At 42.1% G+C, this 15530-nt stretch overlaps 1 protein-coding gene across 2 annotated transcripts in view; it reads right to left on the reverse strand.

Moving 5' to 3' along the window:
• Positions 1-15530, reverse strand: part of agap3 (ArfGAP with GTPase domain, ankyrin repeat and PH domain 3) — a 346315-nt gene that overhangs the window by 94456 nt on the left and 236329 nt on the right. For both annotated transcript variants that reach the window (XM_057856980.1, XM_057856979.1), the window contains exon 11: positions 1959-2133. In XM_057856980.1, coding sequence (XP_057712963.1) covers positions 1959-2133 — 175 coding nt within the window. The remainder of the gene's footprint in view (positions 1-1958; positions 2134-15530) is intronic.

The raw sequence follows: 15530 nt of genomic DNA on the forward strand, positions 1-15530 counted from the left end.
TCTTTGAGCAGGAACCGTATTTTTCGGACTATAAGTCACACTCATAGTATAAGTCGCATTTTTGGGGGCAATTTACTTGATAAAATCCAACACATAGAACAGATGTGTCATCTTGAAAGGCAATTTAAAATAAAAATATAATAGAGTACAACATGCTGAATAAGTGTACAGTATGATAATCTTACATGATGCATGAACAACGAAATGCGAACGTGGCCGGTTTGTTAACGTAACATAGCTATTAAGATTTATTTAGATAGCTATAGCATGAAGAACATGCTAACAAGTTTACCAAACAATCAGTGTCACTCCAAAACACCAAAATAACATGTGAAATGATATAATAATGTGTTAACAATTTCAAACATAAGTCGCTCCAGAATATAAGTCGCACCCCCAGCCAAACTATGAAAAAAAATGTGACTTTAAGTCCGAAAAATACGGTAGTTAGGGATGTACAATATCTGATATTGGATCTGCTATCTGCCAAAATCATTCATCAAAGTATATTGCAGTGTGAGCAAGTGCTTAATCGTAAAAGTGCTTTTGTACAATTCTGGACTAGATTGTGTGAGAACATGTTTCATTTTGAAAGAGGAGACAGCAAGTACATGCACTGCTCACCTCTGGAAGTCACTAGGCCTATTAATACCAGGACCGTGCGGCTCTGTCAGTGGAAGCGTACTAACCGGGAGGATCATATCTAAAAAGGTTCTGCTCAGCAGCAGGCTGAGGAATGAAATGTGACTGCCTGGCAAAGCGGTCTTAGCTCTTCATCTTCCCGTCTGGCTCACCCCGCCCCTCTTTTGCCTCATCGCCGCTATCCCTCTCCTGGCGGTGATTATAAAGGTCTTTAGATGCGAGGGATGCATGAATTACTAAAGGCAAAAACAAGGCTTGTGATTTAGTCACCCTGAATGAGAAATTACCCCTTTGTTCCCATCATCAATTGCATGTCTAATGAAATCAAAACCCTGATCGCATAATCAGAAGAGGGTCCTCCACTCGGAGAGAGACCTGATGTGATTTGTAACCTTTCTCTCGCTAAGTGGAGATTAAGGCGAATCTCTCTCACATTGTTCCACGACGCGCACATCAACTGATAACATTGGGAATCTACCTTTGAGGAAGCCAGAGGAACCAGTATGTGCTGTTTTACCCTCCCCCTCCGCCCCGAATCTTGCCTGTCCTGTTCCAAAGTGGGAACGACCCTGACGCCACGTCCTCTGCACTGCAAACTCTTTCATCTTCTCTGCATTTTGACTAATTGTACCGTATGGCAGTGCCAGCGACCTGCCAGGACAGCGCCGAGAGTCCTCTGCTTTTTGGCTCTGGAACACGCTTCGCAGCTACTTGGCTCGAGCGTGTGCCCCCTCCCTGAACAGGAGGGGAGAGCTAATTATTGTTAATTACCCTTAAATGTGGCCCCTTTGTCCAATCACTGTTTTAACATACTAGCTTCCCTCTCACTGGGAGCTTTATTTTTAAAACATGAACCTCTGCCATAAAGCTTTGAAAAACATTGAGCTCCTCACCCCTGCAGACACATAACTGGGACATAGGTCGAGGCCACGTCAAAACAAAAACAAGTTTTTTTCCCCTTGCTTTGCTACACTACCATCTTCTTTAAATGGATCGCTGATGAAGGAGTATTAACGCACATCTCCTGGCCGCTCGTTAAGGTCTCATTGTGCCATGCTAACTATGTACAAGGCAGCTAATTTGCATGTGTGGAACATGTGGAGAGCACATAATTAACCTGCCGGGATGCGTGCAATTCAAGATGAATCACAAACCCGGGACATAGAATGAGTACAATAATGACAGAGTCATTATACAGGGAAAAAGACATTCAAAGGAGGAGGAATGTAAGACTTTAATAACACTTTTAGGACATTCAGATTTCATCAAATTGAGACAATCTGTGCCAAGTATAACAGAAAAAAATAACACCGTACCTGTATTCCCAATGCCCAGTTGCAGGCCACTACGGTCCTTGGTCATCCCGTTGGTCTTGGGGCTGGCTGTGGGAGGGACGGTCGTTGCCACTGCCCTTGGGGGTCGCTTTCCAGGAACTTTGACTGTTGTTCGTAGCAAGTCGATCTCCTTCCCATGAACATTTTGCATGTAGTCCTGCAGAAATGAAGTTTTCAAAAATTAATGTAACACACTCTTTCTTGTTTGAGTATAGCCACTTTCACATACGCCTAAACACTGTTAAAATCCCGGGATTTAAACGGGCAGTCCTTGTATGTGTAAGCAAAGATTAAGCGGACATTTCATTGATTGCGTCTTAGTATAATGTCCAGGACTTTCCCTGTAGAGGCGCAAGCCTTAAATTCCTGGGTCACAGCACGGTGGCTGATTACGTAAATATCATGGTGGGCTGATCGTAACTTCCTCTTTCTTCGCAGAAAGACGAAAAGCGGTAAACAAACATCGCAATTATCAACTTTGGAATCTTTAAAAATGTGTGGTTTATTTTGTTGCCGATGTTAGGGTCCGCAACTGCGGAAACAAGGTTGTATACTTCAAAGCAGAAAACAACAGAGGCAAATCAAAAAACAACTGCGGGATGCGTTCAAGGGTTTATTAACCCTTTAACATCGAACGTGTCGGATGCGACACGTTTACGCATACCATCTTTGAAGCCTCGTAACGCTGTAATTACGTCACCCACGTGACCCTGGTTGCTCTCGTTTGAAAGTACGGAATTTGATGTCCACACCAGTTTTTATTTGAAGTCAATCGACCAAGTAAAAGGGGAGATAATGTCATTTGAGTTTTATAGTTTTATTGCACTCATAAATATTCATTAAAACGCTGCATGGACCATGTGTCAATCTCCATATTTCCATCATTTCTTGTCCTTTTTTTCAAAACCGAAAGCAGCACATAAGACTACATAACCCAAGAGCCGTTGTGATGTCAAGAAGGACGAACCTAATGTGAACATTTTTAATAAATTGACGAGCAATGGGCCAATTAAGGGAAAGGAGACACGCGTAGCAAGCAACGGCCGGTTGGATTGAGCGAGGGACTTTGAAACGTGCAGAATGAATCGAAAACTAAATTTAGCGCAAGCTAATGCATTATTTCATTAAGTGAAGGAATAGGATGAGCTGTATTTGTCATTGTTTTCCTTGGATCAGTCGGCATCTCAGCGAGTAGAAGTGACAGCAGCGCGCAAACGGCGGATGAGTAGGCTGTGTGACGTTATATGTGACGCAGTTTAGTGACATGTTCAAAAACAAACTTAATTGAGTTGAAAAAAAAAAAAAAACTTTATTGGGTCGCATGCCTAAAAAAATTGAATTGAACTGAACTACTTGTCAATATTTTTGAAAACACTTGTTTTTCAATGTTATTATTTTTTCTTGACTATGAATCGTTTCAATTTTTATATAGATGTGTGTTCGAGAAGCTTGATTGCATGCACAGTACATATATACCTTTGATAAGGTGATGGGTACAATACCTAACTTCACAAAGAGATATCCTCCAAACAATTTTTGTGTTGGATAATATACATAATTTTTTTCTCACTATTTTGCACTGTATATAACATGTTTTGACCATAGTATGTGTGAAGGCCAAAAACGCCTATGACCATAGCTGCTGTTTGTGTTGAACTGTCAAACATAAAACTATTCAATCTTATTTTTTTTCTATTGAATGTTTATCCTAGCAAGTTAAATAAATATTATCAAGCTTCAAAACAGTTGGTCGAGCATGTTTGGTTGTCAGTGGGACTTCAACATTACAAATTTTGATTATTTTTGTCTTTTTGGGTCCAAAATGTGGATTAAAGTTGGTCAGTGAAGAAAACAACAGTTTGGACATGAAGTTCAAGGTATCCTTAAAAGGGGGACCCAACTTGGCCATTGTGAACACTTTTTTCTTTGAAATATAAAGGCAACATCAAAGGCATGCAAATTCGGCCAAAATAGGCTTAGGTGTTAAAGGGTTAAATACAAAAATACATGCGATCGCGGAAAAGGGGGAATAACACAATGAGTCCATGACAGTAGGTTGACGGGGATCAATAATACTAACCTAAGCGGTAGGCAGAGAGCTGATAAGACAACAAAACAAATACACTCAAATACCAGCAAAACGTAGGGGATTTCAAAACAAGGGCGGCAGAGGTGTCGAATGGCGCCCAGCAAGTTAATATCACGGCATCCTTCTCTTGGATCGCATGAGCTTAAATACAGTCTTGATGAGCTTGAATTGGCTGCAGTTACGACGTCGGGAACGCTGCCACAACACACAACACTCTGTAACAAAACACGATTTGACCAACATTGTGACAGCCGATGCCTACCAAAAATGACGTAATGTCTGGGTTATAAAATCGCCAGCAGCCCTCCCCGCACAGAAAGGGCCAGTGGGCAACACGGGACAATTCTGTGAAAGTGTCCAACCTACGTCATTCCCGGGATATCTCTACATGCGTGAAAGCAATGTAAATCCCGCATCACCTTACACGGGAATTTACCGGGATATGTTTGTAAAAGGGGTATGTCGGAACATTCATTCATTCATTTTCCATGCCGCTTATCCTCACGAGGGTCACCGAGGTGCTGGAGCCTATCCCAGCTAACTACAGGCAGTAGGCAGGGTACACCCTTAATTAGTTGCCAGCCAATCACAGAGCACAATGAGACATAACAAGCAAAATACCTTCTCATTGCCAGTGACTTTACTAGTAAAGTCTAAAAACGAAATGAACGTTAACGCTACATTCAACATTAAACCCCTATTAAACTGTGGGCTCATTTAAACAAGAATTGGCCGTTATGAGACCTGGAAATAATGTCAATTATTTTCAGATATCCAGAGCATCATCACCTGCCCACGCCGCCTCTTTTAATAGCCATATAATAAAAGCAAACATTCATTCTCTTTCAATTTGCTTTAAACCCCAAAAGTGGGAAGCCAGGGTGAAAATCATCGGGCTCAGCAGAAAGAAAGAAAAACAGGAAGAGGCGACGACGGTCGTCTTTTCCGTCCCCCACCGGCTCGTGGCTTTTATTACCAAGTCATAAAGCACTCATTTCTTTCCCAAGCCTCCTTGCTAATTACCCAGTGAGCGCTCTCATTTCGTTTTATTGCAGGAATTAACAGCCAGATCGAAGCGTGCAAAGCTATTAAGATGTGTGATTAAGCCACATTCAATTAGTTTCTACAAACAATTTAATTGATGTAGCAGATAGAATTAACAGAAGGTGATTGTGTGGATGGCTTGGCTGGCTGTGAAATTAAAGGATCCCGCTTGCTCCCTCGTTCGTCTCTCTCTCCTTTTCCCAGTCTCTCTCATCCCGTTTCCTCGCTCATCGGCACTGAACAAGCTGTTACGGAAGTAACGCGAACCTCATTCTGTGTTCTCCGTGCGAGGCCACGCGTTCATAGACCGGCCCACTGACCTGTGATGGCTGTAATGATCAAGATATAGCAAGTTCAGTCAATTACGTACATCACTGAAACGACGCGGCGCAGCCTGTAAATGAAGATGCTCGCAACAGCGCTAGACTCCATTTGCTCTTAGGCTGACCCGTCTCGTTAGACGGGAGATGTTAATAGCTTTCATTTTTTATCTTGTCTGAACAGATGAGATAAAGCAGTGGGGGCCAACTACATTTAAGGTACCTGGCCGTGAAACATTTGGTATCAGACCATACGAGAGAGGTTGAACAACATGTTTTAAATTAATATTGATCATTTTCAGGCCCACTGTGAGTTAATATGCAGCAACAGGCTCACAAGTGAGGACATTAGGTTTTAAAATTTGGCCCTCAAATGCAGATCTTTTTTTTTTTTGTACATACTTAAATAATCGCATTAATCTAAAAAATTTCAACCATAATTATGTGGAATTTTGCAAACAAAAGGGTTGGGCTGTTAATTAATAAATAGGTGATGATGATAACGATGAAAAACAATGCTTAAAGTAACACCTAAGTCTTTAGTATAGACCCCACTCACATGACGTCACAACCACGCCTCTGCGCCATATTGTCCGTCAGCTCGTCGTGTTCACGCATTACCGCTACGTAAGTTCCTCCTATTATGGCGTGTTTTTGTGCTCGTTAACATTAATAATCAAAACGGTGAAGGCGTGTGTGGCGGTTGGTTGCAGTAACAGAGAAGATAGACGCAGAGACTTGAAGTTCTACCGTATTCCGAGAGACCCGGAGAGGAGAGCGAGATGGACTGCTGCAATTCGACGAGAAAACTGGGCACCAAACGATCACCATAGACTATGTAGTAGTCATTTTATACCGGGTAAGATGCATTTAATATATACTTAGAGGGTTTTGGGCTGACAACCAAAGTTAAGATCATTGCAAGGATAATCGCCGACAACATACAGTTTCAAATTCAAGATGTTTATTTCTTCTGCCATCATTATTTTTTGAATAATATTTAGCTGGTTCCAAGTGAAAGAAGCTGTCCTCGTCTACTGATCATCAGTTAAACAGGGGTGTCCAAACTTTTTGCAAAGGGGGACAGATTTGGTGTGGTAAAAATGTGGGGGGCTACCTTGGCTGATTTACGTAGAAAAATATATTTAAACAATTTTATTATTTTTTTCAATTCATAATTTCAACAAATTCGCCTTTGTGGCGTTCTCTTTCGACACTCGGGCTCTCGCGAAATACTGCTGCTGTGAAATTAAACTAGCTTAAAGTTGCTATAATTTCTCGCTAGGTATCTTCCTTGTAATGTACATGTCAGCGTGTCTTGTTTGGTAATATCGCGTCACATCGAAATCTTTGAAAACAGCGACTCTCTCTTTGCAAATGAGGCAGACACAGTTGTTGCGTATTGTATTGAAGAAATAGTCCAATATCCACCTATCCTTGAAGCGTCGGCCATCGCAGTCAACTTTTTTTTTTTTTTTTTTTGATTGTCGCCATTTTAGAAAATTGAAAGTAAAGGGTCACACGGGGTAATTTTGCTTAGAGTGCTGCTCTTAAAGTTTTTCAAAGTTTTGTGAGAATAGGCTGAGTTTCTGTGGACAAGATAGTTGTAGATATCAGGGTAGCAGATGTCAGGCAGAGACGGCGAAGACAGCGGGTCGAAAAATATCGATTTAGGCATCAAATATGGATCTGGCGAATGGATAGACTGAAGCTTTTCCACATAACGCCTTTTATGCAACGCATCCAATGAGTTTACAGCGTCTGAAAGCACCGGGGCTTCCATGAATTGCACGACAAATTGAAACCATTGAGAATACGGATAAACAATGACGGACAATATGGTGGCCGGATACAGCGACACGTCATTGTGTGACGTTGGTGAGTGGGGTCTATTCTGCACATGTTTGCGTAGAGACTGTGTCAACTGCTAGCTTGGCGTGCGTATAACAGAATTTCAAGTCATTTTCGCAGGTCCATGTGAACAGGAATTCTCTTTTCTACTCTTATTAGTAAGCCTGTCGCAATATGCAATAATTCCATTTATCGCGCGATAAATTAAAATGAAGGCGATAATTTTTCCGCTGCGATTTACCGCCTCGCGTGCACGTGCGCGTGCGGCTGACGTGCTGTTAAAAGTTCGTTACCAACTGCGCAAAATGCATCTTCCTTCCAGGTCTGGCAAAAACTAGCGCCGGAGCCAATCGTTCCCATTATATCCTATTGTTCAACGTATGCCGGCCGCGTCAGTGCTCCGAGTGACTGTGGACCATCTACGGCGCGCCGGTGTTGTTGACGTGTGGGCGCTCCCGTCAGGAGTGACATTTCACGCGGGCCGGCTATTTTTCGGCACAACGCCGGATATTTACAACGAAGTCCGCCAAAATATTGTTACCGAACTGGCTGCTACGAACAACCTCGCTTTGACACCGAACAGCTGAATGAAATTAAGAGCGCTGTGCTTCAAACTCGTCCTGTTTATGAAAGTCTGGAGTTGTCTAGTAATGAGCAGACGTGACTTCAGCGGTGCTTGCTAACTTTTTTTAATGCGCCCACACACTAGATATCATGAAATGGCAAACTAGATGTGCTACGTCCCATGCCATTGGCTACGTGAGCCCAGAGTGATTATGGGACACGTAGTCCATATGCTACATAGATGAATTCTAAATTGTCATGACTGAATGGAAGTTAAGAAGGACAAATCAATCCATACCAGTGACTATAGATAATGTTGCAAATGTTGTTAATTCAGTACGTGACACAGATGGATTCGGACCACAAAAAGGATGTCTTGCTCATGTAGTAAACCTAGCTGCTAAGAGAGCTGTAGCAGTCAACAGTGTACCCTGCCTCACTTTACAAACAGTAAAGATTGTTCTCAGCACTTTTATACAAACTTTTTTCAGATCAGTTCGAAGCAAGCACATAAATATTATGCACTAAAATGCATGTTTATATGATGCCAATTTAATTTTTGCTCGTTAGCAAAAAAAAAAAAAAAAAAAAAAAAAATTTTTTTTTTTTTTTTTTTTTTTTTTACAGAGTATTAAATGTATTAAATCGGATCAAAAATCTTGGCCCTCGTATCAAAAATCGTACCGATCTGTGACTTAACTGTATCGTTGCATCCCTATGGAACACTGCTGCAGAGGCTATGACGGGAAAAGTTTTCATTTGCCTAAATGCTTGTTATTAAGTGCAGTTTTTTTTTTTTTTTTTTTAAACACGTTTTATTTATTCTGTGTTTTTGTGCGGTATCAATATTGTTGTTTTTTACTTAAGAGGCATGGTCTATCGTTTTTACTGATTTCTTTAAAAGTATTTTTGAATTTAGTCAATATTTATCGCGTTTAAATGGGTGTACTTGATCTATTAATATATAGTGTATTCTCACTGTGTTATTGTAAATTAGTTTTTAAAAAATTGGGGGGCGCAATAATATCACATATTGCAATAATTTATGAGAATAATTATCGGACACTAAAATTTGTTATCGCGACAGGTCTATTAGGGTATTGTACAAATGTACTGTTTTGCATCAAGTTTTTTCAAATATCAATTACTACTTTCCTAATATCAAGTGATTTTAGCACGATACAGAAGGATCAGAAAATTGACTGACCGCAAATAACACAGGTGAATTCACAGATGGGGAACTACCAAAAGACGGTGCCCTATTGTACACAAACTCAAAGGCAGGGCTGCTCACAATTTTTTTGCCCGAATATCTACTTTTCAAGGAGACATCCCCCCGCCATCTACCGCACCTAGAAAGCTCAGCAGCAATATATGTTGCAAACTACTACCCAGATAGCAGGCCGACATTGAATAAACGTTGATTTTCCATCAAAATCATCAGTATGGTTGGCATCGAAATTTCAAGTGACGTTGAAACAACGTTGTTCTATGTTATGTCAGGCGATTTTTGGGCTAACATTGTTTTATAGTTGATGAACTAATGTTGACAAATAGTTGATTTGTGATTGACCAGGAAGTATGATTGAAAAGTCATTGAATCATGGATGAGCGGGCGTTTTGGTCGAAAACATAACATTGATTCAGCGGTGTTCCAATATTATTGCTAATCGAAATAACGTTTAGGTTTTGTAAGGATTTCAACGTTGAAACAACATTAATTGAGGGTGCAAAACTGATGTTCACTCAACGATATAAGATCGACAGCGGAATGTTGATCCAACATCTTTTCAACGTCAGTTCTGCTATCTGGGTAGCTTGTTAGATGTGCTGCACTTAGAGCTGTTGTTTGAGCATGCAACGTGACCCAAGTTCGGTTAAAAAAACATAATAAATAAAATTCAGACGTCATTTGACTGGCTGCTCTTTGTATCAATCAAGTGATGGGATGGACGATAGGCTTATGCCAGTGGTGTGGGAAGTGGGTTGCTGAGGGTGCTGCAGCACTCAATGAAGTGATGGGATGGACGATAGGCTTATGCTAGTGGTGTGGGAAGTGGGTTGCTGAGGGTGCTGTAGGACCCCTTGGTGTTGGGGAGGGGAAAATTTTTTTGGTATTATTTTTTTTTGGTGGGGGGTTAAAAAGAAAAAAATATATAGTGTATTTAACTAGGGATTAAATCTAAATGTTGGCAAAGTTTTTTTTTTTTTTTTTTTTGATAACACGGTCAACACCTAACACCTTGCTTGTTGCCGTTTCACGTTGAATAAAGCGCTATTTGTGAAAAGGATGTTAAACTGAGGCTTATTTGATATTTTAGTTTTCAAATGTGTTTGTTTGTCATTGCGCCATCTAGCTGCGGCGAATTGCAGATAATACACAGGCGCTTTTATTTGCAGTACAAAAACTCCAACACCCACTGTAGGTGAAATAGAACGCTGTCTTTGTAGTAGCTTAGTAGTAGTACTACGTAACTTTCCAGCATGTGTGTATACTGCCATTGTGCACACCTTGTATGCAGGGCCTCTGCAGGGTTCAAAAACCCAAATTAAAGACTTTTTTAAGACAATAATGAAAAAAAAAGACCCATTTTACATCGATACAGGCAAAAAAACAAAAGATTTACGGGGAAATTGGAGGCCTGGAATTAATTGAAAAGTACACAAATTTATTCCCAGCTCTTTTCCCAGTTAACTGGGCACGGAAAGCGCCTTGACACATCAAGAACGTTTGCATACTGTACATCGTCCACCGGATGTAACTGGCTGCGTCGAGCCACTGAGATATTATCAAGATGAGTTCAGCCATTGAGTGGGATCGGCACTCACATTGCATACAAATGCCATTCCAGGTGATAAAAATAAAGTTTTTTGGCAATGCTTTTCCATTCCAAGTCACTTTCTGTCACCAGCTTGTCCGCTCAGTTTAACTTTTGTCACACAGGTTGGCATGTCCCCTTACAGACATGCGTCCAAGCGCAGCATTATTTAGGTTGAATTATTTTTTAATGAAAATGAACAATTGAGTGAGTTGTCTATAATCGTAGAGCCACCGAGCAGAATATGGCAAGATCAAAGTTACAAACCTGTCAATCATCGTTAACTTTAAGCACCAAACAGCACCACTGTTGACTAAGAAAAAAACTGTTTGGTCGCACTGCTTAGCAGGAAGGAGGTGTGAGAGGCTGAGTGGACTCAAAGCCGAGTTATACTTCCGTGTCAGACCTGCGCCGTCAAGGAAGACCCGAGTTACAACCCTGCGCCGTAGCCTGACACGCTCTACTCGAATTTTCTAACCTTCGCGTCGCGTAGACGCGTATGACGTGGCGAAAACGGACTGTGATTGGTCCGCTCAGACTGTTGTTTCTGGTTCAGCGCGAAATCACCGCCATTGTAGAATAGAATCAAACATTATTTTTCTACACGCAAAAATGGCCCAAGCCGACGGGAGTATCATCGAAGAGCAAGTCTCGTCAAGACATTATTATGATTGCCAAATGGCAAGGTCGGCGATTGAAAAAAAAAAATGGAAGAACAACAGAGACGTGTGTGTTCGGAATCGAGTAGCCACACGAAGCGGTGATGCAGTCGGCCAAAAACGGCCAACTTTTTATCACTTTATGTCGTATTTTTCTTTGGTGCACTTCATCATTTATTGTGTACATATGTTTGCTGTGAGTCTGTGACTTATTTACGTGTCACACTTCAAGTATATGAAGAATAATGCACACATTTGGTGTCAAGAGTTGTTTTGATCTTTAATTTTTAATAACAGACAGTTCACACGAGATACACCACTGATTGAGAGTGCCTCGGTGCTTTTTATGATAACGTTAAAATCAAGGCTCCCAATGCAGTTTGGGAAGTTCCATAGACGCCAGAAATCTGCTATGGCTTCCCTCTGGCTGGTTGTAGGACACGGCAAACAAAACGGCTGGAGGGCTTTGCTTACCTTGGACGCAGTGCTAGACGCCATTTTGAAGCTAGCCGCAACAGCTAGCTCTCGCCACCCGAGTCTAGAACTCTCTGTGTAGCATCAAAAGTTGGCCAGACCGCCTCGAAACAGTCTTCTGCGTCGCCTGCCCCTTAACATTTGTATGTTCAACATTTATTCAATGTTGATGAGCAGAAGATTTACATTCAAGAGTTCCATCTTGCATTGTTTATTTTTTCTCCGTTAAACTAGACTAGCGGAAGTCAACAAGCATGCCCCAAAACCGTACAAACATAATGCCACACCCCTCTAGTGGCTTGGCGGTGAATTACAGAGCAACGCGTTCCCTCACCGCAGAACTATCGAATGTCGAATGACGCCGTAGTCGCTGCGCCGTCACCGCAACGCGGGAGTATAACTCAGGCTTCACTCAATAAAGCATTTAATGGGGCGGCCGTTTCGTGAGTCTTGCTCTCCTGGAAGTGGCAACAATTTGATATTCCAAAAAGTTACGAAAGTGAGGGCGATTGCACGCCTGTGTGACTTGGAGTACCACATGGTTCCCTTTCGTGGTTTAATTTCCCCCTATACATTTGTTATATACTCCAGTTTGCTCGGCATCAAGTCGGGAGGGAGAGCCAGCGGCGACTTAATTTATGCTACATTACGCTCTATGTACCCTATGTACCCCCACTTCCCAGGGGGGAGGTATTTCCTCTTGTATTTGTCCAATCAATGAGTGCGCCTTTTATCCATGTGATGCTACTTGGAAAGTTTGGTTGGTGCAGTGTGAATGCTGAACCTTTTCAACAAGTCATTTGCAAGTGTGGTTACGAAGTAGCTCTCCAACCATACCCTGGTCCTCTTGGTCTCAAATGAAAGTGCCGCAATTCACATTATGAAGGTGGCACAGTGGTTAGCATGTCCACCTCAAAGTTCTTAGATCGTGGGTTCAATCTCGGCTGTGGCCTTTCAGTGTGGAGTTGTACCTGCGTGGGTTTTCTCGGCGTTCCTGGTGATCGAACACTAGTAGGTGTGAGTAAGTGTTGTGTGTCTATACGTGCCCTGCGACTGGCTTGCGACCAGTTCAAGATGGACCCCACCTTCTACCTGGAGTTAGTTATGATCGAATCCAGCACCCCTGTCACCTCACGACTAAGATGAATGGATTATATGAATGTTATGGAGAGGAATTTAAAAAGTATGGCGTCTAAGGAGATGCAATGAAAAATACGTGTTCGCCTACATTTTGTGCTGATGCATCTTAAAGCCTGAGTTACGCTCCCGCGTTGCGGTGACGATGCAGCGACTACGGCGTCATTCGACATTCAATGGTTCTCTGGCCAGGTGACACGTTGCTCTGTAATTCACCGCCAAGCCACTGGAGGGGTGTGGCGTTATATTTGTATAGTTTTGGGGCATGCTTGTTGACTTCCTCTTGTCTAGTTTAATGGAGAAAAAATTAACAATGCAAGATGGAACGCTTGAATGTGGATCTTCAGCTCATTGACATTGAATAAATGTTGATCATACAAATGTTGAGGCGCAGGCGACGCAGAAGACAGTTTCGAGGCGGTCTGTCCAACTTTTGATGCCGCATAGAGAGTTCTAGCCTCGGGTGAAAACCAGCTAGCTGTGGCTGCTAGCTTCAAACTAGCGTCGAGCACTGCATCCAGCGTTTTGTCCGAGGTCTGCAAAGCCCTCCAGCCCGATTTGTTTTGCAGTGTTCTACAACCAGCCAGTGGGAAGCCATAGCAGATTTCTAGTGTCTATGGAACTTCCCAAACTGAGTTGGAAGCATTGATGTTAACGTTATCATAAAAGCACCGAGGCACTCTCAATCAGTGATGATGTATCGTGTGTTAACTATCTGTTGTTGAAAATTAAACATCAAAACAACTCGTTTGGCACTAAACCTGTGCTTTATTCTTCATATAGTGTGACACGTAAATAAGTCACAGACTCACAGCAAACATAAGTACACAAGAAATGATGAAGTGCACCAACCAAAAATACAACATTAAGTAATAAAAAGCTGGCAATTTTTGGCCGACTGGGTCCCCACTTCGTGTGGCCACTCGATTCCGAACACACGTCTCGGTGGTTCTTCCATGCATTTTATTCAATCGCTGACCCTGCCATTTGGCAAGCTTTAGTCTTGACGAGACTTGCTCTTTGATGATACTCCCGTTGGCTTGGTCCATTTTTGCGTGTAGAAAAATAATGTTTGATTCTATTCTACAATGGTGGTGATTTCGCACTGAACCAGAAACAACAGTCTGAGCGGACCAATCACAGTCCATTTCCGCCACGCCATGTGCGTTGACGTGACGCTATGGTTTGAAAATTCAATAGGAACAATATATCGCAGTGCCCCGCCCCTCCCCCCCCAAAAATTGCAATGATAGATTTTTCCAATATCGCTCAGGCCTAATCCACATTGGCTGACGTGTGAATGTAAAACACCTTTTGAATCTTGAATTGAAACCTGCCCCCATTATCAGAATACTTCAACATATTGAATTTGAATTTCATTTGAAAATGAACGTGATATACTTTCCTCTCTTGTCAGATAGAACTCAGGTTCGTACTGCACAGAATTGATGCATTTTGCATCTGGCGTACAGCAAACATTCTTTGTAGAAACAAGCCTCACGCAGGACAGATGCACAGGCTCAGTTGTCCGATGTAACAACGTACCGTATTTTTCGGACTACAAGTAGCACGTGAGTATAAGTCGCACCAGCCATAAAATGCCCAACGAAGAAGAACAAAAAAAAAAACATATATACGTCGCACCGGAGTATAAGTCGCATTTTTGGGGGGAAATTTACGTGATAAAATTCGACACATACAACAGACATGTCATCTTCAAAGGCAATTTAATATAAAAATACAAGAGAGAACAACATGCTGAATGAGTGTACAGTGTACAGTGCATGAACAACGAAATGCGAATATACTGTCCTCACCAGGACGCTACGGCTCGGTCCTGGCTATTCAGCGGGCTAAACTCCCAAATGACGATGCTGGACATCCGTATAATTTGCTGAAACAATTTCGTCCTCGATACCAAACAGGTTTGCATCGACGTAAATAAATGATAATTAGGTGATTTTACAGCAATGACATGACACAAACGGTTAGCATGCATTCGATAGCATTAGCACATCGTTCAAACAAACACACAACTGGCTCTAAGTGTCCGATCGCGGGTGGAAAACACACAACAACAGAAAAGACGATACACATAGGCGTTGCCTTTGTAGAGATATTTTACAAGCATAAACAATGAACGTAGGTTCGCAGCCGTGTTTCTCTCTCGCTAACTCGCCCACTCACTCAGAGCTACGTAGCTGTCGGTCTTCTTCTGGCGTGTGAGCGCTCTTCTTCCCGTAAACAAGTGCGACAGCGCCCCCACATAGGCGTGAAAGCGCCACAAACTAAAAGCATGCATATCAATATAAACTAGGCCTGCAAGCAGGACTGAACGGGCCCTCGCAATCTAGCGCAACTCGGACGTCACGCAACTCGGACTGTGTGCAGGTCAGGGTGGTGGCAGATCCTCCTCTCTAATCATCTCATTAGAACCTAACAAGCTCGAAAGTCGCCTCTTTACATTCCCACACCCAAGAGATAAAAACCCCTATTGGAGAGAGTACTACAAAAAAGGAGCCACTACTGAGCTGTGCAGCCAAGCCCTTATTCAAAACCAAATTAATCTTCTAACTGGGCCAATTCGACCAAGTGTG

Source organism: Corythoichthys intestinalis, chromosome 14, assembly GCF_030265065.1.
Source record: "Corythoichthys intestinalis isolate RoL2023-P3 chromosome 14, ASM3026506v1, whole genome shotgun sequence".
In the NCBI taxonomy this organism is placed as follows: domain Eukaryota; kingdom Metazoa; phylum Chordata; class Actinopteri; order Syngnathiformes; family Syngnathidae; genus Corythoichthys; species Corythoichthys intestinalis.